General features: G+C 41.5%; 1 protein-coding gene across 5 annotated transcripts in view; it reads left to right on the top strand.

Moving 5' to 3' along the window:
- Positions 1 to 20264, top strand: part of RNF213 (ring finger protein 213) — a 231935-nt gene extending 211671 nt beyond the window's left edge. For 4 of the 5 annotated variants that reach the window (XM_061615791.1, XM_061615789.1, XM_061615790.1 and 1 more), the window contains exons 58-67: positions 5697 to 5945; positions 7513 to 7645; positions 8503 to 8586; positions 15058 to 15238; positions 15358 to 15559; positions 15694 to 15771; positions 16528 to 16725; positions 17265 to 17354; positions 17469 to 17647; positions 17882 to 20264. In XM_061615791.1, the coding sequence (XP_061471775.1) occupies positions 5697 to 5945; positions 7513 to 7645; positions 8503 to 8586; positions 15058 to 15238; positions 15358 to 15559; positions 15694 to 15771; positions 16528 to 16725; positions 17265 to 17354; positions 17469 to 17647; positions 17882 to 18035 (1548 nt within the window). In that variant the 3' untranslated portion in view covers positions 18036 to 20264. Of the gene's footprint in view, positions 1 to 5696; positions 5946 to 7512; positions 7646 to 8502; positions 8587 to 10350; positions 10442 to 15057; positions 15239 to 15357; positions 15560 to 15693; positions 15772 to 16527; positions 16726 to 17264; positions 17355 to 17468; positions 17648 to 17881 lie in introns of those variants that run through there. The other variant, XR_009761276.1, reaches the window with a different exon arrangement.
- Positions 20265 to 23367: the final 3103 nt, after the last annotated feature.

Genomic DNA, 23367 nt, shown 5'->3' with positions numbered 1-23367 from the left:
ATTTTATTAAATGTAACTCTGAATTAAAAAAAAAGAAACAACAGAAAATGCAATTAATTTTGGAAGAAATAAAACAAAAAGAGGAAGAATTGAAAAAGAATCCAACTAAAGTTTCTATTGTAAATCAAATTAAAATGTTACAGAAGCAAGTATCAATGCTGACAGTTAGAGAAATTGAAAGAAAACTAAATTTTGCTAAACAAAGGACTTTTGAATTTGCAAATAAACCTGGGAAATGGTTAGCATATAAATTAAGAAAAGAACATCAAAAAATATTATTTTAAAGATACAAGAAGGAGATGAGACGTTGACAGATAATGTAAAAATTAAAAAGATTTTTCATCAATATTATTCAACATTGTACAAATGTCAGGAAATTCCATCTGAAAAAATAGAAGAGTATATATCTAAACAGAATTTGCCTAAAATTACAGACTTTCAGAGACAAGCTATTAATGGCCCTATTACGTCAAGAGAGATATCTGAAGCTATAAACAAAATTAAATTAGGAAAGGCACCAGGACCAGATGGGTTATCTGCAATGTATTATAAATGTTTGGAGGAAGAACTCTTACTACCTTTACAGTCTACAATGAATCTTATTCTGCAAGAGGGAAAGATACCGGATAGTTGGAAAAATGCTAATATAACATTAATACCTAAAGAGGAGCAAGATTTAACTAAAACAAAAAATTATCGACCAATATCTCTATTGAATAATGACTATAAAATTTTTACAATGATCTTGGCAGAAAGATTGAAAATAATATTGCAACAATTTATTCAGGAAGATCAATCAGGGTTTTTACCTAAAAGACAATTACGTGACAACGTCAGGAATGTCTTGAATGTTTTGGAATATTTAGAACAACGAAATGATAAACAAGCAGCTTTGATTTTTTTAGATGCTGAAAAAGCATTTGATAATTTGAATTGGAAATTTATGTTTCAGGTTTTGGAGCAAATGGATTTTGGAGACAATTTTATAAAATGGATTAGATCGATTTATACATCTCAGAAGGCTCAGATAATTGTTAACGGAGATTTAACGGATTCATGTGAAATACAAAAGGGTACAAGACAGGGATGTCCTTTATCTCCCCTTTTATTTATTCTGGTCTTAGAAGTGCTGCTTAGAGATATAAGGCAAGATAAAAGAATTTCGGGATTAAAGATAAAAAAAGAAGAATATAAATTGAGAGCATTTGCTGATGATTTGATAATTGTACTAGAAAATCCTTTGGAAGGAATTAATGTATTGATGGACAAATTAAAAGAATTTGGACCGTTAGCAGGATTTAAGATTAACAATCAAAAAACAAAGATGTTGGTGAAAAATTTAACTTTAAGGGAACAGAAAGTGTTAATGGACAAGACAGATTTTACAATAGAGAAAAAGTTGAAATATTTAGGTATCATTATGACAAATAAAAATTCAAAGTTGTTTCATAATAATTATGAAAAATTATGGACAGAGATTAAGAAAGACTTGCTAAAATGGGATAAACTACAACTGTCATTAATGGGTAGAATATCTGTGATAAAAATGAATGTATTACTGAGAATGATGTTTTTGTTTCAAACAATACCTGTAATATCCTCTGATTTACCTTTTAAACAATGGCAAAAAGATACCTCTAAATTTGTATGGCAAGGAAAAAAACCAAGAGTTAAATTTAAACTACTACAAGATGCCAAAGAAAGAGGAGGACTGGGATTACCAAATCTGAGACTTTATTTTGCTGCCTGCTGTCTAGTCTGGATAAAGGAATGGATCTTATTGAGGAATAAAAGACTATTGGATTTGGAGGGTCATAATTTGAAGTGGGGATGGCATGGATATCTATGGTATGACAAAGTAAAAGTAAATGTAGACTTTAACAATCATTTCATAAGACGTCCTCTGTTGAAAATATGGAATAGATATAAACCAAGGTTTTATTCGAAAATACCATTATGTGTCTCAAGCCAAGAAGCGTTTTATAGAAGAGAAATGGCTGGAAAAGAGAAATGGTTAACTTATCAAGAACTATTAGAAAATGTACATGGAGAATATATAATGAAAGAGAGAGAACAACTGACAAAGGAAGGATATAGTTTTCAATGGTTCGCCTATTTACAATTGTTAGAAAGATATAAAATGGACAAGAAAATGTATGGGTTTGAAATAAGTAAATCTGATTTTGAAATAGGATTGTGTACAAATGATGAAAATATAATTGCGAAAATGTATAAACTCTTATTGAAAATGGATATGGAGGAAGAACAAGTAAAAGAGTGTATGGTAAAGTGGGCAAAAAATTTTGGTTATAACATACAAATGGATCAATGGGAAAATATGTGGAAAAAAGGTTTGAAATTTACACTATGTTATAATCTTAAAGAAAATTTTTATAAAATGATGTACCGTTGGTACATGACTCCAGAAAAGTTGTCAAAAATGTATAGTAATGTTTCTAATGTTTGTTGGAAATGTAAACAACAAGAAGGATCATTTTATCATATGTGGTGGTTGTGTAAAAAGGCAAAATCATTTTGGGCACAGATAGGTAGGAAGATGCAAAAAATTCTAAAGATAAATATTCAGTCAAAACCAGAATTTTTTTTATTGGGTTTTATGGATAAACAAATAGAAAAGAAATATGGAAGAATAATATTGTATATGATTACGGCAGCAAGCTTATTATATGCACAAAAGTGGAAAATGGAATCAACACCAACAATGGAAGAATGGCTATTGAAATTAATGGACTTAGTAGAAATGGATAAATTGACATGTTTACTTAGAGAAAAATCGACAGATACATTTCTTAAGGAATGGAAGCCTCTCTTAGACTTTTTGTTGAAAGATCAAAATAAAATGATGATACTGGGATTTGACGATTAATTAAGACAGCTTATGGAGAAAAGGGATTCTGTATGTATACATTAAGGGACAGGTTTGATGTATATTATATACTTATAGCTGATCTGCGACAAATCGGAAGTCAACTATTTTATTTTTATTTTTTGTTGTTGTATTGTTATGTCTTTTTGACTTTGTTTTGTTTGTTTTTGGAAAAATTTGAATAAAAATTATTTAAAAAAAAATAGATACTATTCTGGCCTCTAGGAAGGCTTCCACCTATAAAACTTATGGCTCCACATGGAAAAAGTTTGTGGAGTGGTGTGGAGCCAATGCAAGGGACCTAGCCTCTAGGAAAGTGGTGGACGTCTTGGGTTTCTTATAGGCGGGGTTGGACAAAGAGCTCAGCTCCAATACTTTGAAACGGCAAGCGGTTGCCATTAACAGTATCTTGGGTTGCAAGGGGGATCGTCCCTTATCCACACATCCCTTGTGTCGACGTTTCCTCAGAGGTGCGGGGCAGAGGAATCCTCCAGTGATTCATAGACTTCCTACATGGAATCTGAACTGGGCACTCTCCGCCTTGATGAGACACCCTTTTGAGCCACTGACTACATGTGAGAAGTCCCTGACACTCAAGACAGTTTTTCTAATTGTTATCATTTCAGAGCGCAGGGTCTCAGAACTGGGAGCCTTGTCGTCCGATCCACAGCTATGTATTTTTCATCAGGACAAGGTTGTCCTGAGGCCAGATCCATCCTTTATTCCTAAAGTTAACTCTGTTTTTCATAGGGTTCAGGAGGTGGTTCTCCCATCATTGTGTCCTAATCCCACTTCTTCCAAGGAAAGGGCCTGGCATTTGCTGGATGTGTGCAGAGCCCTCCGTTTTTACTTGGATAGGACTTCTGGGTTCAGGAAAACAGAGGCTCTGTTAGTTTCCTTTGGCAGGTTACCAGGGGAAGGAAGGTTTCATCTTCTTCCATCTCCAGATGGCTTAAGGAGGCAATCGTTCAGGCCTACCAGACTCTGGGGAAGTCACCACCAGGAGGACTCACAGCCCATTCATTGAGGGGGGCATCCACTTCCACTGCCTTTAAGGGGAGTTTCCTAATTGAGGGCATATGTTGAGCAGCCAATGGGCCTCACTGCATACGTTCTCCAAACACTATACAATCGATTCCTGGGCTTCAGCAGACTGAGCCTTCAGGAGGAGGGTGTTGCAAAGGGTAGTTCATGCATGACTTCTTGGCACTCAGAATCCCGCCCAGGAGCTCATTGGGCTCTGGTACATCCCAAGAATCTGAATGCCCTCCAGGAACCACTGGGGAACAAATGGAAATTCTTACCATGAATTTCTCTTCCCAGGGGTTCCTGGAGGGCATTCCCCCACCTCTTCATTCCAGTACCATTAGTCTACTCATGCTAGTTCATAGTGGATTCTGCGAGCGCCCCACATGTGGGAGAGGTAGTTAGGACCTCCCTGGGGATTTCATGGCATTATCTAATCTATATTTTTACTAACGTTCTGTCATTTTTCTCTGCCTAGTTCCATGATGTTTTTTCTTTTAATGAGTTTGGATACACAGAGTTTTTCCACTGAGGGTCGAGGGGGCCGTCCTTGCTCTTCCAGTTGGTCTGGAGGACAGGATGGCTCCTCCTCCTGGGTGAGGTAATTAGAAGATAGGATCCTGCCTGTTGCGCCAGGGGAGAGGCGCCATCCAGGCACCCCTGGGAAGAGAAATTCACTGTAAGAATTTCCATTTATTCCAAACCATTACATTAAGCCAATGAAGAATAAATACATATTCTAACCTAGAAGTCCATAGCTACCTTTTACTTATATAAATGGAAAAGTAAAGATCTGCACATTGAGGCAAGGTTACCACAGAGGTTAAAACTAGCCTACCATCACTAACAGTGGGTGCTCTCAACTTTTGTTGACTGGGACTCCATAATAGGTTTAATACATTATTTCTTCAGACTCTTATCACACCCACTTCATTAAGCAGAACAAGTTTCTTGTTCACAAATGCTTTCAGTTACTTGGCTCCCATAGCGATTATGAAATCTGTAAGAGAGGCTTGTGAGCCTAGGACCATTGTGCCAGGGCATTTTAGATCTCCAGTCGTGTATAAAGGAAGCATTATATTCCCTACCTTTACCCATATCCATGCTTTTATTGGTGCACAAGAGAAAGTTGATCTAAAAATATGATTCTCATGCTGCAACATGCTGGTAAATTTGTTCCAAAGATGGTGGATAAAGTAAAGGCATGTACTTGGGAACAACACTGGATGGGCCTAAACCTGCCCTTGGCAATCCTAGTGTCTGGCGTGAGGGCCAGAACGTGTCCAGAGTTGTATTCCAGATAACTGCATAGACTTGAATGGGAGCTGCTGGAAACAGTTGTCCTCTGCAAAGCCTCACTTGGCATTCAGTTTCTTGGTGGGATGCTACAGTAGGACTGTGGAAACTGGCTTTTAGGTATATTTATGGTAACTGTTATTCCAAATTAACTCCTATCTGACAAACAAAATACCACTTCAGAAATAGCACTCCTTGATATCACACACATATGAAGACCTGCCCATATTTATTAAATTAAAATTTAATCAATAATATTCTAGCAATTTTCACCATAGCTCTAAGGAAGTGAGCATTTTACTTTTTCAAAGATATTCAAAACCTTCAAGGGAAATATCAGATTCAGTTATTCAAGAAAGTTTCAACCACACCAATTTCTTGATCAGCATTAATACCCCAGTATCCAGTTTGTCTTAAAGTGTGTGTGGTTTGAGAGAGACTGCATTTTTATGGTAATAATCCTGACCCACCCAACTTTCCCATGCAGCTTCTGGATAAAAAACTTCAGGATTTGAATCGACAAATCAGTGAGGATGAGAGAATCTCTTCCAACCCAATAGTGAAAATTATATATGGGGACCCTGCAATCTTCCTCTCTGAATTGCCCAACAGTGCTGTGCACAGTTCTAGGATGTGGAGCTGCAGGAAGAGGATGTCAGTTGAGTACCTGGGGCATGTTGTTAGGCAGAAAGGTGCCAAGGACATGGTGCCCATCTTGTGGAAATTTCTGCAAAAGGTAAGCATGCCCAGATCTTTGCCAGTGGCCCTGTTATGGGATATATGAGTCAGAAACTGCAGTGGAAGGACCCGTGTAAGCTGCTCTTTATAATTAATAAAGGGAATAATCCAACACATAGCCTCCCATCTTCCTTTCTCTTTTCCTTTGTTTTATGAATGTGATGACTTTGATCTCATGAGCAGAAACTCTCCTGTCAGCTACTCGTCAAAAGCTGAAATACATCAGTGAGCATCAGATGATGCAGGTGTTTTGAAATATTAAAATCATAGCTACAGCGCAAGGGAACTTTGTGTTTGTATCTGTGAGGTGTTGCCTTCCAGAGGCCCAAATCTACTCTGTCTCCCAAAGTACTATCAGAATTGGATTAAATGAGCTGTTGTTCATACTTACGTAGCTGAAATTGAGAGGAACTGAAGGAAAAGGGTCAAATTCTATTGTTAGCAGTGCTTGGGTGATCTACAATCTAGCTGCTTAACCCTTTCATGTACACGCACTAGCTGCCTTTCCACCGGGGGGGGGGATGTGGAGAAACTGAGTCACCATGGCTTTTTCTCCTGTGGGTAAGATGAGCAGTAGGGGGTGTTCACTTTTGATTGAGGGGGGAAATTGACACAAAACTGAATTATTTCCACTGTACCAGAGTTTGTATCTTCTTCAGCAAGCAGTTCTGGTATCTGCTTGCCTCTATCAAGGCAGAGGAAGTGCTTGAGAGGTTAGTCCTTGGCTTTAGGAAGCACCTGAAGTCCTATGACTATTTTTGGTTTATATTTATAGCAAAATGAAACAGGTTAGAATGGCATTCAGTTTATTTTGTCCTAAACAGTTACAAAAATACTATGTGAGGTCTTGTATAGCGAAGGGAGCTTTACATGAGTACATTTGCACCAAGCAAACCTGTGCTCAGAATAAATTATTAGCTTAAATAGTCTTCATATATAACTCTATTCTGATGGAAGTATTTCCAGAATTCATAATAGTTTTGCAACTACTGTGGGGTTAGAAATAGGTGCAGTAGAGGCAAAGGAATGTAGACTAAAAGCCAAGGGAGATGAATAAAATTGTGCAGAGCTGTGATTAGTAGAGAGACTGCCCAGGATTCCTGCTTATTTCCAAGCTTGCAGGACTTTTGGCCTTCCTGAATTTGCTTTGTAATGAAATCAGACCTATAGGAAGCCATTTGTGATATACCTATAAATACTGGATATGAAGAACTCTGCATATGTTAATTGCCTCTTATTGACAATCATTAGTGCTGACTCTTCTACACAGGGGTATCTTGCCCTGGTGGGGCAAAGCCTCAGCAATTGCCTCCTGGCAGTAGCATCACTGCCATTTTCCAGCAGGGACAAGTGAGGTGAAGGCACCACGAGAGCCAGTCGGATACTTCCACCAGTGCACAACTCTTCCTTCACTATTGCTTTGTTCTTCTCTCTCCTGCTAAGCAGCAGTGACGCCATAATCAGGAGACAATTGCTGCACCTCCACCCCAAAGGGCAAGCTGCTCCTGATTCTGCAGTCTCTCAGCTTCTCTGAACTGATTTGCCTTACTCTGCTTCATTTCTAGGAAGCTGAACTGAGGCTGGTGAAGTTTTTGCCACAAATTCTGGCCCTGCAGAAGGACTTGGTGAAAAGATTCCAGAACATATCAGAGCTGGAATACCAAACAATTGAAGATTTCCTCAACAACATTCCCTCAGGTAAGACTCTGTGATGCCATAGGTCCAGGTTAGCACACCATTCAGCAAGTGGTTAACACAAAGCTGCACACTTTTAAAAGTCAGCCCCAGCGACTGGACAGCTTGTGAACTTATGGAAAGTGCATGCTTTTATAGTCATTGCAAACTGAAAAGGATGAAGTCGAATGGATTCCTGGGAGAAATTGTTCCCTCTTAATTATCTTTTCATTGTGACACTGCAGCCTTAGGGCAAGTGCAACCATGATTTATGTAGACATAATGGACACAATCCAACTTAAATTAAGCATTTTGAAGTCCCTCTGTTTTCAGTGGAAGCATTAAATCTCTGCCATTGAAATCTGTGAGATCTAGAAGTGTTTAATGCAAGCTGGATCAAGTGATAAGCACACTCTTACATGATCTGTTTTAGCTGTGGAAACAGTCTGAATCCAGCATCCAGCATCTCACCAGCAGGTAGACTTGCTTATGTTTGTATAAGTTCTTCATCTCAATCAACTTATAAGATTCACTGCAACAACATGTGGTGGTGGCCACTGGCTTTAGATGGCTTTGAATGAGACATTCATAGTCATAGATAGATCTATCTTCTATTAGGCATGCTAGTGAAATGGGACCTTCTGACCCAGAAGCTAGAGATGTACAGCAGTAAAGGGCTGTTACCTTTGTGCCCTGCCTGAGGGCTTCTCAGAGACATCTGATTGGCCACTGTGTATGTTGAGTTATTTGGACCATCAGGGATTCTCTGGCATTCTAATTTCCTGAACCAGAACTTAGTGAGTTAAGGGTTCTCTTTGAAAGAAATGCCGAACTTTGCAATCTTGAATCTGTCACATACGTTTGTTTCTTGCATTCTCTAGGAGGCAAGAAGAACCTCATGAGAAAAACAGTAAAAACATTTCTGGCTGTGTGGAACAAGCTGAGATCATCCTTGGAAACCAGTGGTGAGTGACTCTTTGACACCATTACTCAGCCAGAATAGTAGGATTGAGAGGTCAGCTGAGGCCACCCAATGGAAGCTTAGGTGTTTGTATTTATTGTTGGTAGGCCAGACGTCTTCCCTCTTCCCTTTTCTTAAATGCTGGAAGAAACACTCTAGTCTTGTCTTTTGAGGTCTAAAAAAGTTGTTCCATCTCTCCCTTTGCAGCACTTGTTCCACGTTAATACTCATAAGACAACACAAGCCATTTGTGTTTAGATAGAAGGCTCTATCTTTAGATAGAAGTCTTGGCTAAACACAGTGACTGGGTGGGACTGGCGCTGGAGTTAAATCAAAGTGGTGAGATAGGAAGGACTTAATGTCTGTGAGAGAGAAAAAGAGGAACCAAACTGCAGATATTCCCTATTCTCTCATGGATGACAGAGGTCTCCAAGCGGGTAGTGTAGCTCCCCCTACAGCTCAGAGACAGGAAATGCTTCAGCAAATACTTTTGCTCCTCCCCACTTGTTGAGGCTCAGTTTGTTTCCTGTCTCAGCTCGGAGTACATCCTCTTTGATTTCTCTGTCCTCACTGAGACTATCTGTTTTTCTCCTCACTGAGGGTTATCTATTTTTCTATTTTATATGTTTCTCTTTCCTCCCTTCATACTTACCTCTATTTGTCGTTCTAAAAAAAAAAAGAAACCCTGTCAGATTCCCTTTGCTCACCTTATGTCAGCTCTCCTTTATTCCTGCTTTGACATGGATAAAACAAAGGGGCAATCAGTGAAGAAGAAACATTTTAAAGAGCCTTGGACAGCACTCGGCGATAGCCGTGATGAGCACCCAGCCGCAAGCAGCCTTCAGAGAATAGGCATTTTAAGAGTCTTGGGCAGTGCTCAGCGGGACCGTGCTCAGCACCTAGCTGCTATAGATTCACACCATTCTGCAGCAGGCACCAAAACTGGATGCTGATGATCCCACTGAGGGGACTTCATCAAGGGGCTCTGCGCTATCCCCGGTTGGTAAGTCCACAGAGGTGGCACTAAGATCTTTGTGGTTAAGGAAAGCACCAGTGCTCACCTCTACAGGAAGGAGCGGAGCGGCAGCACCCATCTGTTCGGAGCAGCCCGCCATTTCTGAGGCAGTGCCCACCATTTCTGAGCACAGCAGAGCGGCAGCACCCACCATTTTGGAGCACAGTGAAGCTGCTACACCTGACGAACTGCATTTTCCAGACACCCCCATATTTAATGCCAAGTGTGTATAGGGAGCAAGAACCCTCATCCTCTGGAGGTGGTAGTAATGGGGAATGGCCAATCCAGCCATGCTTCAGTTGTAGAACAGCAGCCACAGATCCGGCCAGTTGCAACAGGTTCCTAACCCCCCCCAGCAACAGCCCAACAGGTCTTGCTGCCCAACTTTTTTCGCATGAGGTGTGGTGATTTTTGCTCCTGGCTGCTTTTAGAGCTCAAACCTCTCTCCTCTACTGTGTGCGATGATTTTTGTTCTTGCTTTTTTTGCCCTTGGCTGCATTTAGAGGTCAAACTGCTCCCCTCTACTGTATGCAGTTGTTTTTGGCTTAGCTAATCCACCACACCCTTCTACCTGTATGTGTGTTGATTAATCAGGAATCTATCCATATAATGCCTGATGCCGCTCCCCTTCACTGTATGCCTGTAACCATGGCTGAGCCATCCTGGGCTGTTTTTATGGATATCATTGAGGCACAGCACAGTGATACACAGCTGCAGCTATCTCAGTGGCCATCTGTTCCATATATTTCACAGCCCGTGTCAAAGAATTCCACTAGGAGGAATGTTGACCTGCAGTTTGGGCTTCACCTTGTGTGCACAGTAGTTGGTCACCACAGGCCCTAAGGTAAGCAAGGCAGCCAAACTTGGGCCTTCCAAGTATTCCTTCTCAGAAATTGCACCAGAGCAGCAATGTCTGGTGTGGACACTGCTTGTGGTGAGAGAAACGGGCAGCTCTTTATCACTCTCCGCTGCATTTTTGGTCCTAGCCTGTCCCATGACTGTGGAAAGGGCTTTGCTTTTCCACTCAGAACCCTGAGGAAAGGGCCTAGCTTTGCTACTCAGAATCCTTGGGCAGAGATACGGTGTAGGCCTCTGCTGAGGTTTTCTGCCATTTTTATGGTCCTAGTCTGTCCAGTGATGGTGGAAAGGCCCTAGCTTTCCATTCAGAGCCCTTGGGCAAGGATATGGCATGGTCCTTTGCTAAGGAGTTTTTTTCCGCCTTTTTATGGTACCTCTGTTCCCACTTGATCCTAGTATGTCTAGCGACTGTGGGAAGGGCCTAGCTTTCCATTCAAAACCGTTGGGCAGAGATGTCATAGTCCTCAGCTGGAAAAGCTTTTCTACCTCTCTTTATGAGAGGCACTAGAACAGCAGGTTCAATATTTCTAAGAAGACCTGATTCCCTTTTTCCCTAGGCCTGAACAGCAGCAGGCCGTTTTCAGGGCAACAGTAGAATAATGTGGCAACTCCTCTAGGGGGCCTCAGTGTAGTGAAGGCATACGGATTGCCTCATGAGCATCAGCTCAAAGCTCCAGTTCTCCCTAGGCCTGAACAGCAGCAGGCCATTTCTAAAGGCAACAGAGCAACTTGGTGGCTCCTCTAGGGGACCTCACGGTAGTAAAGGCATATGGATTGCCTCATGACCCTCAGCTCAAAGCTCCAGTTCTCCCAAGGCCTGAACAGCAGCAGGCTATCTTCAGAGGCAATAGTAGAATAACCTGGTGGCTCCTCTAGGGGCCTGTGTAGTGAAGGTATATGAATTGCATCATGCGCTGCAGTTTGAAGCCCCAGTCTGTTCCTGTGAACAGTTGCAGCCCTTCATAAACGTATGTGTAAATTTTTGCAGCCCTTCATAACTGTCTGTGTGAATTTTGGATTTATTCAGTGACTTCCTTGGAAGTGCTAAGGGTTCCCTTATCATCCTAGGTAAACGTAAATTAAGCTGACTGCTCGGTTAAGTCTTCCCTTCACCAGCAGGCTCCTGGACGACTTAAGACAGTTTAAAATTCCATCTAGCATTTGGTGAGGCTTACTTGGTTTCATTTTGTGTAACTAGACTCAAGGTTACTCACATTGGCATATATGTGCTGAGGTGCAGTTCTCCTGAAAGGTGGTGGTCAGTCAACTCCTGACTTTCATTTGCAGGTCCCTGGGTGACTTATAACAGTTTAAATATTAAATTTATCAAAACAATTTAGCCTTTGGCAAGACCTACTTCACTGTTCAGTTTGTGTAATTTGACTCAAAGTTACACACGTTGGCATATTCGTATGGATATTCAGCTTTCTTACCTGCAATTAAGCATTTCGGTGGTTAAATAAATCTTTTTTGATTTTACTGTTTTTCTTTTGACAGGTAGTTCTCTGGACTGGTTACTGCACAGGTACTTAGTCAGAATAGGTCCCTGGGTATTTATTTCCTGTGGCTGACTCTCCAGTATTTACTTCCTGTGCCTGACTCTCCAGCAGCCCCATATGTCCAGGGGAGGCTCACAGACAGGACATAAGTACAGCAGCGGGCTCCTGCTGTTTCGTGTGGCTAGAGGTTCAAAGCATTTTGTCCCTGTTTAGGCAGTCAGAACATGTTCATTGTCTTCATCGTGACTGGTGACCATTGCTGGCCTTATCTTCTATGTATTTGCCTATTTTTTTCGACGCAGCCAAGCTGCTGGCTTCCTCCCTGCATAACTACAGGGTAGCCGTAAGACAATAGTAAGGCTACCCAAGCTGTTGGCTCTCTCTCTGTGTAACTACAGGGTGGCCCTAAGATAATGGTAAGGTTATGAAGCAACTTATGGATTCCATGAGGGTGCAAGATTCTTCTTTTTCTGCCAAACAACTCCTCCTGATTGGTTTCTGGGAGCAATAGTCTCTGAGATATTTCTTTCATTTTGCAATTAAGCAGGTTGTTTAATCTTGCAACTGGTTTCCTCTACAAATAGGAATTTCAATTCTACTAGGTGACTGTATGAGGTGGTGCTAGTCAGACATCTTGGCCTGTCAGCCATGTTTGCTGGAAACAATAAGCATCTCCAGTGCATCTAGCCATGCTGTTTTCATGGTCCTTTTGTCCCAATTCATTTCATTCCAATCTAGCTCATCCTGTGGAGAAGACTGGGCATTTATTAGTTGTGTGAGGGGCTCTCTATGTTTACCTCGGCCGTACTCGAGTCATTGGCTGGCCTGAGTCTCCATACGTCCCTCTGGCCTAAGAGTTACCAAGGCCTCATTACCTCATTGTTTCTTTCCATCACACAGGAAAGCAGGAGGCACAGGTCAGATCTGGCCCTCAAATGTTATCACAATGCTAACCTCCTTTGAATCTTTGGGGTCAGTCCCTATAAGAATTCTTTCCTTCAATACAGTTCTAGTGGCTATTATGACAGCACATAGGGTGTCTGAGCTTCAGGCCCTATCTGTTGAAAAGCACCTATGTATTTTCCACAAAGACAGGGTGGTGCTACGCACTAACCCAGCCTTTGTCACCACAGTAAACACAGCCTTCCACAGGCAACAGGAAATAATTATGCCTTCTTTCTGTCCTAACCCTTCCCACACCAAAGAGAAGGCGTGCCACTCATTAGACGTTAGATGTCACTGAAGGTGTATATTAATAGAACCAAACCATTTAGGTGATCCAAGTCCCTATTTGTGTCCTTCCATCCTGCCACTATGGGGAAAAAAATTATCAATTCAACCCTAGCTTGTTGGATCAAAGCTTGCATTTCCTTAGCATATGAATCCCTACACTTGCAATTACCACTGCACATTACAGCACACTCCACTAGGTCTGCCGTTACATCAGCAGTTCTTTCCACAAAAGCTCTGATACTAGGTATCTGTAAAGCAGTGACTTGGTCCACTCCCAGTACCTTCACCAGGCACTACAGAATTGATCTATACACCTTGGTAGAGGCATCATTTGGCCACAGAGTTCTGCAACAGGTCTTACCCTCCTCTGGGCCTACCATTGTCCCACCCTAGGTTTGCAGCTTCAGTACATCCCGCTTGGAAACCTCTCATCCATGAGAGAAGGAACAGTTCGTTCTTACTGTAAACGTGTTTCTTCATGGATGACAAGAGGTCTCCAAGGCCCACCCTTACAGTAATTTGTGAGTCTCTGTATTTTTTTTCTGGTGGCTGGGACTGAATTAGGGAGTGCCATGACTCCTTTCTCCTTTCTACTCTATCAATGGTCAGTTGACCTTATTCCTAACATGTTTGGCTCCATGGATGAGTGTTCTCTTTTTCACGAACTATGTTTGATCCTTGAGTTTTTCTGTTGAGGCTGCTCTCTAAAGCTTTTCCAAGAAACGAACTGAGCCTCAACCAGAGGGGAGGAACAAAAGTATTTGCTGAAGCATTTCCTGTCTCTGAGCTGCAGGGGGAGCTACACTACCCGCTTGGAGACCTCTTGTCATCCATGAAGAAGATAAGAACAAACTGTTCCTTCCAGGACAGGAGGAGGGAGAGAGACTCTCCAGAGGGATGTAATAATCAGGAGTTTTCTTTGACCTTCAGACACAGAGGTGGTAGCAGTTGTTGGTGCTATCCCTTATGATTTCTTGAAAGTCGGACATCCTGGCTTTTAACGTTAAAAGTTGCCTTATTGTCATCAAACCAGGAAGAAGGCAATCTATGGGAGACTGAAGGCAGGCTGAGGCCTTATAGATCATCTTGGGCCCCTTATGGCATGTGTTCCTCTCTTGGAGCCCTAAAAAACCACATTTATATAAAATTAATTAAAACTGCGATAAGGGAGAGAACACTGGAGGAAGGAGGTGAGGTCAAACTAACTAGAGGAATGACCTGGATTGATCACAACTAAAAGGCCAGGCTTGTGCAGATTAAGATTGTACACTGAAGGCTTAGTAGAAAGCTCTTATAGGTTTGCTCATCTAAGGGACAGATTTTCCTAAATCAAAGAGAAGCAGCTGCATCTACATTAAAGGTTTTCCCACCATACCTGGCAAGTTCCAAAAGAGAGAGAGACAGTGTGGATAGAGCTTGAGAGACTCTTGTGTAACTTTGGGTGGAGAATCCTATCCTTGATTAATGCTAGTTGATGTTGGTGGCTGACTCTAATGTGTTTACCAGATGTTTCATGCCTCAAGCACCAGTAAACCATCTTCCGTCAGGGCTCTAAAATGGCCAAATAGTGGACACGGCTTAGATGGCTTGCTTGACTTAGAGACAGGGCAGAGAGGAACGTTTTTCATTTTCAGTTCTCGTGCCTCTCTGCATCATTGTCAAGAGTCAGTCAGTGAACGGACTGAAGATTATCTTTGTCCACATTCCCAAAGCTTTGCTTGGCTTACCATTTTCCAGGACAAAATGGAGTTTTGAAGTCAATGTGCTGAGGCATACAATGTAGCAGCAAGGCTTACCTCCTTGGTGACAAACAAGTGATCATGAGAAATTGGGTCCTGCTGCTCACTAATGTTTCCTTTTCCCACTGCAGGTGAAATTAAACTCCCCAAAGGTTATTGTGATACAGACCTCACCTTGCAGAGTGACTTTGAGATCCTTCTGCCTCGCCGGCGGGGTCTAGGCCTATGTTCCACTGCCTTGGCCAGTTACCTCATTGGATTGCACAATGACTTTGTGTACAGCACAGAAAAATATACAACAGATGCCAACAGGTGTGTGTCTGACTAGTATCCCCACTACTTCCTGCAGTTGCCAAGTGACCTTATTTGTTGCCAGATCAGCAGTGGGGTAGGATTTCTCATTTTTGGTCTCTCCCTTTTCTTCTCAACAGATACTCTGTGAGCCCTGCAGAAGTGACAGATCTGCATGTGATCATTTACGAGGTGGAGAGGGATTTGATCCCACTAATTCTGTCAAACTGCCAATATAGCATGGAGAAAGGAGGGGAGACTCACCAGGAATTTGACCTGGAAAAAATCGAACAGCAGGTCACAAACAGATTCCTACAAGGGAAGCCTTTCATCACATTGACGGTGTGTATCATACAAGCACAATGCTCGATGCTGCTACTTAGTTTTCCTGGTGCCTGTGAGATCAATCTCTTAACCCAGAGAGGATTATTGCAAAGGTCCACTCACTGGCGCGTGTGTGCTCTCTTCCCTAACAGGGCATACCCACTCTGATGTACAGGCATGACCAAAATTATGAGCATATCTTCGGTGATATCAAGAGCAAGCTGAGCCAGGTAAGCGTCTAAGATGGGGAGAAAGAGAATACAAAGAAGTCACTGGATGCATCCCAGAAAAGTTCTGTTATAATTTTACATTCCAGTAAAATTTTACAGTAAAAAAAATTACATTCCAGTAAAACTTTGTTATAATTGAAAATGGAAATGGACTGCCTTCAAGTCGATTCCGACTTATGGCGACCCTACGAATAGGGTTTTCATGGTAAGCGGTATTCAGAGGGGGTTTACCATTGCCTTCCTCTGAGGCTCAGAGGCAGTGACTGGCCCAAGGTCACCAAGGGAGCTTCATGGCTGTGTGGGGATTTGAACCCTGGTCTCCCAGGTCGTAGTCCAGCACCTTAACCACTACACCACACTGGCTCTTTGTTATAATTAGTTAATCCTAATTTAAAATTAGGATTAGCTCCTTGCTGCACACTGCCTGATTTTGTGCTTGTTGGTAGCCCTTTGAAGTTCAGCAGGATTCTTCCTTGTATGTGTGTGCCTAGGTGGCTGTCTAAGTTACTGTACTTGCCCAGAGGAGTTTAGGCCTGGCAAACAGCTTCTATCATTCTTCGTTATTGTAAAGGAGTGGGATATAGACACCGGACACAATGTTTACCACAGTCTGCATTGAATGTGTATGGTTTTGTTTTGTTTTGTTTTGTTTTGCTATCCTGAAGGAATACCTGCCAGGCACGCTTGTCTTTTCTTTACAGCAAAGGGCAGCAACAGTGATGAATGCTGATTAGTTTTTATCTCCTTGAATTACAGAGCTCCCTTCCAAATGCCACAGTTAGCATGATCAGTGGGGAGTTGCTGTCTTACAGTGACATCTGTGAAGCTCTGTCTGTCACCGAAATAACCTTAGGATTCCTGGCCATGGCTGGAGGAAGCCCAGAGATGACTTTGACCAATTATGTTGAAAATATTCTGCAAATGGGTAGTCAGACAAGTGGTCATGTGCTGAAGGTGAGTGCAGGGGATTGGGACCCCACCTCATCTCTAGAGGGTGAAAGAGTAGAACAGGCTAGGCTAAAAGTGATGACTGCTTTGCGTTCCCCAGGCCAAATGAGGTATCATCCCCCCCCATTTTCTCCAGAGGTCCACAGTTCCACTCAGGACAGCAAATTTGGTCCAAGACATTCTATTGCTCCAAAAGATGCTGTGCCATCCTTGAAATGTCATAGATGGGAATGTTGGGTTTTTTACTTGGCATAGATAAAATCAGTTATGCTACACACAAAATTTAAATAAAAATACAAAACATTAAACTAATGGGCATTTTTGTTTTCAGTGAAAACGAACGTAAAGCTAAAGCTTTTTAAAGAAAATTGTACACATTGCCACTTATTGTCTCTAGAGAATATTCATGTAAATAAATGCTTATATTTACATTTCTTCTAAACAAATATTTAGCTATTTTGTCTGATTTTTACTGCTGTTGTAAACCTGGTTCTGAACTAAAATAATCTTTTTAAAATGGTTAAATGTTTGTATGTTTCTTACAGGCACTAAGCCGATGCAACCTAGAGCACATCATTGCACTGTGGCAACTCCTTTCAAGCCATAAATCTGAACAGCTGCTGCATCTGAAAAGGGTAGGAAGGATGAAGCGGGGAAGGGGTGGGATAACTTGATGTTTTGTGTCACTCTACTTCCTTCATCCTCTAATAATGCTACTGTGTCTCCCTTCCTTGCCATGTACCTTCCAGGATCCCTTTGCAGAGGTCAGCACATCCTATAAAGATGAGCTCACTGCAGGGAACACAAAACTCCTCAATGCTTTCCTCATGCAGGCTGGGCTGGAGTCCTTCCTCCAAGAGTTGCATGAAATGATCGTCCTGAAGCTGAAACATGCTAAAGCTGTGGAAGAGTTCAAACCTATATGGAGGTAAGAGCCTGTCAAATCCAGTCTAAGTCCTTTGTGCATTGGTGTATTTTGTTCATCACTTGAATTTAGCTCTCTTGTGCTGGTGAAAAATGCCATAGGCTGCAATCCAATGCACACTTAACTGGAAGTAAGTCCTATTGAACCCAATGGAGCTTACTTCTGAGTAAACATGGATTGCATCCATATACAGCAGAGTAGCTGATCATACTTGTTCTCACTGTTTCTCTTTTCCAGCCTTAAACATACATTTATTTCATACCTCGAAAGGAAAGGGAGCAACATGCCAGAGGAGCTAGAGGATGCATTTCCAGAAGAAATCCAGCTCTCCCAGTGTATTGCTGCCTGGAAAGTTGCTGCCATTCTTAAACGAGATCGAAGACTCGGTTAATGCAGCACCATCATTGTCAGACTCTGTGCTTCCTCACCTCTCCCCCATCCCATTAAAAACAAATAACTGAAGAGCAAAGCTCTGGATTTAGGTTTGCTTTTCTTGCACTGAGCAACATAAATTATGGGACCAAAAAGCTTTCATAGCTCAAGGAGATCCTAAATGAAAGTTTCCTTGCACTATATTAAGAATAAACTATACAGGAGGGCCCCACTTATATGGCAGGTTCTGTACCGGACCCCCACCGTAAAGCGGAAATCGCCGTAAAGCAGAACCCCATTGAGTATAATGGGGCGCATCGCGCCAAAATGCCACAAAAGCACAAAAGTCAGCTTTAAAATGGGGAATGAAAGCCGCCGCATTAGCAGAACACCGGGAAGCGAAGCGCCGGGAAGCGGGGACCTACTGTAATGCACAAATCGAAAGGAATTTCTGCCTTAGAAGCTAAAAAAATAATTAATGATATTCCCCACCACTTCCACCATGGTAAAACTCAAGTTAAAGATGCAAACCACATTGAGAGGAAGGTGTAGAAAAGGCAAAAAAGACCTTTTCAGCAGCCAATCTAAAGGCTTAGTGTCACACATCCTTGAAAGAACCAGGGCATAAACCATGGGTATGGTTAATAAAGCAGGAGGTTTGCGTCACCTTACTATGACGGGTCTCTTCCCTTTGAGTCATTTAGGTGGGCAAGAGATAAAGAACTAATCCTCTTTCCCTCAGTTTGCTAACAAAGCTGCCTTCCTCTAGTATCAGGGACATCATTTGTAACTTTATTTTGCCATGGGGTGTCTGTTTCTCTGTGGATCAGATCACCCAAACAAAGAATGTCAAAGCTCAGTCGAGGAACTTGTTCAGGTGGCTGCCGTGAAACAATGGGGTAGGCATGAGCTACCTCGATATCACCACCAACACAAGAAGCAAGTAATTAAGGTTCCTAGCCTTTTTGGCCCTTGTGAAATCAGTTGTTATATTCAAAATGCAAACATCGCTAATATCAGCTAGTATATCTAAGTTACGAAGGTCAAATAAAGACAAAGGAGTTCATGCATACAATGTTCCAGCTACACAATAGTTGATTTTGAGACTCGTGAATGAGAAGAAGGCTGCCTCAGTGGGTGAATATACTTTTCACTGATGTTGGTAAATTTGTAACTGTGATTATGATTCAGTATACCTAACTTCTCTTTGGGCTGAAAAACAGCTCAGACACATCTCTTTAAGAAGGAAACAGTAAAATGTGTTAGATCTATTGACCCAATTGCTGTCTCTTTGAATGCTTCCAAAAATAAAATGACCTTTTTTATTTCATTTATATTAATTATGTTAGACTTTCAGCTGAATACTGCACATTCAATAGCGTGAAATGATGCCCCTAGTTGAAACAAAAGGAGTGAATAAGATTGTTTCAAGAAGGAAGAAAATGCTACTTACACTTTTATGACTTGTGCACTATTAATAATTTGAAGGAACTTTTTATTTCTGTTGGTGAACTATGTAGATATTGATATTTTTAAACACCTTACCCATAATACTTTTTCCATAACTTCTCTCAGGGTGAAAGCAAAGTAGAATCTGCAAGTATAGGCATTGCTCTAAATGATACTTTCCATGTTTTGCTGGTGCTCTAAATTGTATATGCTTTAAAAGTAACAAGATTCTTAATAGGAAGTCATGCCTAATGCACATACACTTCCTTCAGTTCACTGAACTTTTTCTTAAAGGGCTAGCAAATTCACTTTTTTCACTGTTTAAATAACAAAATCTCACTTCACATTTCTGGGTACTGGTATTTCTGGCTATCTGCGTAACTTCTCTAAGCCTAACCTGTTCAGCATTGATAATCTACTGACAATCTATATTGGCTACCAAATAAAGTTTATGTGTCTTTGTTATAATAACTAATTTTTAGCTTCTTTCAGCAGTTACCTTATTTCTAGAATGTTGAAAGCTGATGCCGTGTTGCTTACACTTGCTCTGTCTCCGAACAAGAAGAATGCAAGGGACAGAATACAGTGAAGGAACTACATGATTCTCCTTGAATAATGTGTGGATTATGATTTAACTGCGACAGTATTAGCAGTATGTAGCTTACTGTGCTGGCAAAAACAGTAAGCTGTGGATCAGTCTACCCATATGCTGGACTAGGGAGAGAATGGCCAATTTTACAAATGTGTAAAAATTATTTTGTAGGTTTTTTCATTTTTAATAAAAATATTTGCTGCCAAAGACTTATCTTGTGGTTAACTGTCCTTAAATTAAGCTAGTATAATGAATTCAGTCTGGGAAGTTGTCCGTACTTCTCACTGTTATTTATAGCAAATTTGTACGTCTGCCAACCTTCCCTGGGCTGCAAGGGTGAAGTTTTGCCTAAAATGTAACTCAAAGCAAATCAGCAGGTGCCTTTCCCAATTATTAATTATACAGCCACAAGAGTTATATTATAGGCAGCGTGGGTTTTTTGCATTCCACAATGTTAAATTGAAAATATTCCCCATGCCACTCTGATGCTTCCCATAAGCTCATTTCAAAACAAAACCTTACAAAACTTATAGTCCTGAACTCAGAACCGCTTGCTTAACAACCCTCTAAATTTTCATGGCAATACACAAAACAGTCGAGAGAATTGAGAGTTCAAAGTGTAAAAAGGAAAAAAAAACCAGACCCGTTTTGGACTAAATCCCATTGAACTCAATTTGGTAACGTGCCTCTGAGCATATGGGGAGTGGTGGCAACACCTGCAGTCAGCCCAGATAATAGAAATAAGACATGTGCTATGCTGATCTTGTTTTAGCAGAAAGGAAGCAACAATATTAAGGTACAGTTGATAATAGTTCAGATAGTCACTTAAATATGCTTGATTTCTTTTGCAATTTTAGTTTCCTATAGTAAATCATTTTCTTTTCCTTCTGCTTTTGTGAATATGTGAAGCACAGCAACATTTTGCAAAATATACACCAAAAAACTCCAAAAAATGTGGAATATTAGCTCTGACTATTCTGCAGAATAGTCTCTAGCGGACATGAGGAGCTTCTCAGTTTGCTCAAGATAAAACAATGGGAGGTGAAATATATTCTAGCAAATTTCTAGGTGTGCACTATGTTTTTAATTGACCATGCCCACCTTTCCTTAAATGAAGTAGTTTAAATATAGCAGGCTGAAAACATGCATCTTGGGCAGGCGTTTGTTTTTTTCCAACTGCTGGAGTCATTGCTTAAGTAGCAACATATTGTAATCAGTCTGATTTTACATCAAACTGCAGTTTCAGATTCAACTGTTAATGCACCCAAAATAGATATAGAACATAACCTCCAATTTGAAAGACAAAAGGCTATCTTCACCATCATATGACATTGACTAATAAAAAGGCTTTAAAATTAATAAAAATAAATTTGACAACAGTTTTCTAGGATGAATAATGAGGGAAATAAAAAATTTCTAGATTAGATTCTCTGTAGAAAAAATAGTAACACAGGAAAGAAGCAAAGTAAGAACAAACAAAAAATGTAATTCTCCATCTTTGGAGATGACAGGTGTTGCCACCACTCTCCATATGCTCAGAGGCATATGTTACCGAATTCTTCCAAGCTCCAAAGGAAGTGGATTGGACTGAAAGACCAACCCAAATTGTGTTTGCATTTTGACAAATTTATAGGGCAGTACAATATGTCTGAGGAGGACAGGGCTCCTGCTCCCCTGGTGCATTCACTATAGCTGCCCAATTTCCCTGTTTTTTAAAGTTTGATAGAAATATCTGTTGGCTATAGGTATGTTCTTAAACCACAAGGGTTTTTGCCTATTAGTGAATCAGTACTATAGGTCTGAGATGCTTTTCTACAGAGAAGAGGGGTATTTCTTCACTACATTTTCAATGATGATCTGCCTCAATGTTAAAACTATGAATTCCATCCATGAGCTGTAGGTTCATTTATTTTGGAGCTGGGTTTGAAAGGAGAGATAAGAATATGCTTGCAGGACTAGTTCCAGGTTTCTGAGGGCCCTCGGGTATTGAGCCCCTCACCAACATTAGTGCCAGGCCTGCTCACCACCTCCCACTGCTCATCTTGGCGGCGGCAGCTGGTGCTGGTGGTGCTACTGCTGCTGCCGCCTGAGCACCTTGCTCATCCCTTCAGCAGCTGGAAGGGTGGTTTGCCATGAGCTTTCCCCAGCCGCTACCGCCAGAACCACATTGGGCCTCTATGACATGGGAAACTTCGCCCCATGGACACTGTAGCCGCAGACACTGCAAGGTGAAGTTTCCTGTGGCATGGAAGCTGCTTCTGAGGGCATGAGGCCCGATGTGCCGGCAGCAGTGGCTGTGGAAGGGCTAACAGTGGAGCACCTGGAGTCTCTAGCCAATGAAGGAGTGGCAAGACACTGAGGAAGTGGTGGTAGCAGTGGCAACGGGCCCCTGCAGGAATGAAGGTGGGAGGAGGTGACCAGTCCTGGTGGTGGGCTCCTGTGAGCTCCTAGATCCTTGGCCAGGGCCACACTTGGCTGCTCACTGGCACCAGGCCTAGGTGCTTGTCGCCTTTCCTTGAAAATGCAGTGCCAATGTTTGTCACTGTTGTCTTTTTCCGTGCAATTGGTTTTTACAAGGGTGCCCAACCATATTTTAGACCAGTTTCATACTACTATGTCTAGCATAGGAATGGGGAACCTGTGGCACTCATTCGACTCCCAGCTCCCATCAGCCCCAGTCAACATGGCTATTCAGGAACGATGGGAGTCGTAGTCCAGCAACTTCTGAAGGATCACGGGTTTCCCAAACTAGTTTTAAGCCTTCATGCGAAATACTTCCTAAAGCTGAAAAACTCAGGAAAATATTCTTGTACTCAATCAATACAGAGTAATTAAAATCTTTATTCTCGGGTGGGTGGGGGGAAATAGAATGAAACCTGAACACTACGCTCTTGCAGGTAATAAATATTTTAAAATGCAAACTAATATTAAATTAGAAGCCTTAATTGAGTAAGCCATTTCCCTTTGGAATGAGGAATACATTACGAGCCAAACCACTGCAGAGGGAGTCCAACCACAAACAAGAATAAAATAGGCTTAGGGAGGAAAGGAAGAAAACAGGATCAAACAGTGATTGAAAAAGCTTACAGAAGGGTCATATTAAATAATATCGAAGCTTAATGCAGCCGTCTATAATGCAAAAAAAGTGGAGGGGATGTTGCCAGTTCTACAAGATTTAGTTGCAAAATAATATCCCCTTCCTCATATGCAGAGCTTGGAAAAGGTACTTTTTTGAACTACAACTCCCATCAGCCCAATCCAGTGGCCATGCTGGCTGGGGCTGATGGGAGTTGTAGTTCAAAAAAGTACC

This window comes from Rhineura floridana, chromosome 3 (assembly GCF_030035675.1).
Source record: "Rhineura floridana isolate rRhiFlo1 chromosome 3, rRhiFlo1.hap2, whole genome shotgun sequence".
Lineage (NCBI taxonomy): Eukaryota > Metazoa > Chordata > Lepidosauria > Squamata > Rhineuridae > Rhineura > Rhineura floridana.
The sequence above is the reverse complement of the archived record's forward strand: the minus strand, read 5'-3'. Positions and strand labels throughout refer to the sequence as shown.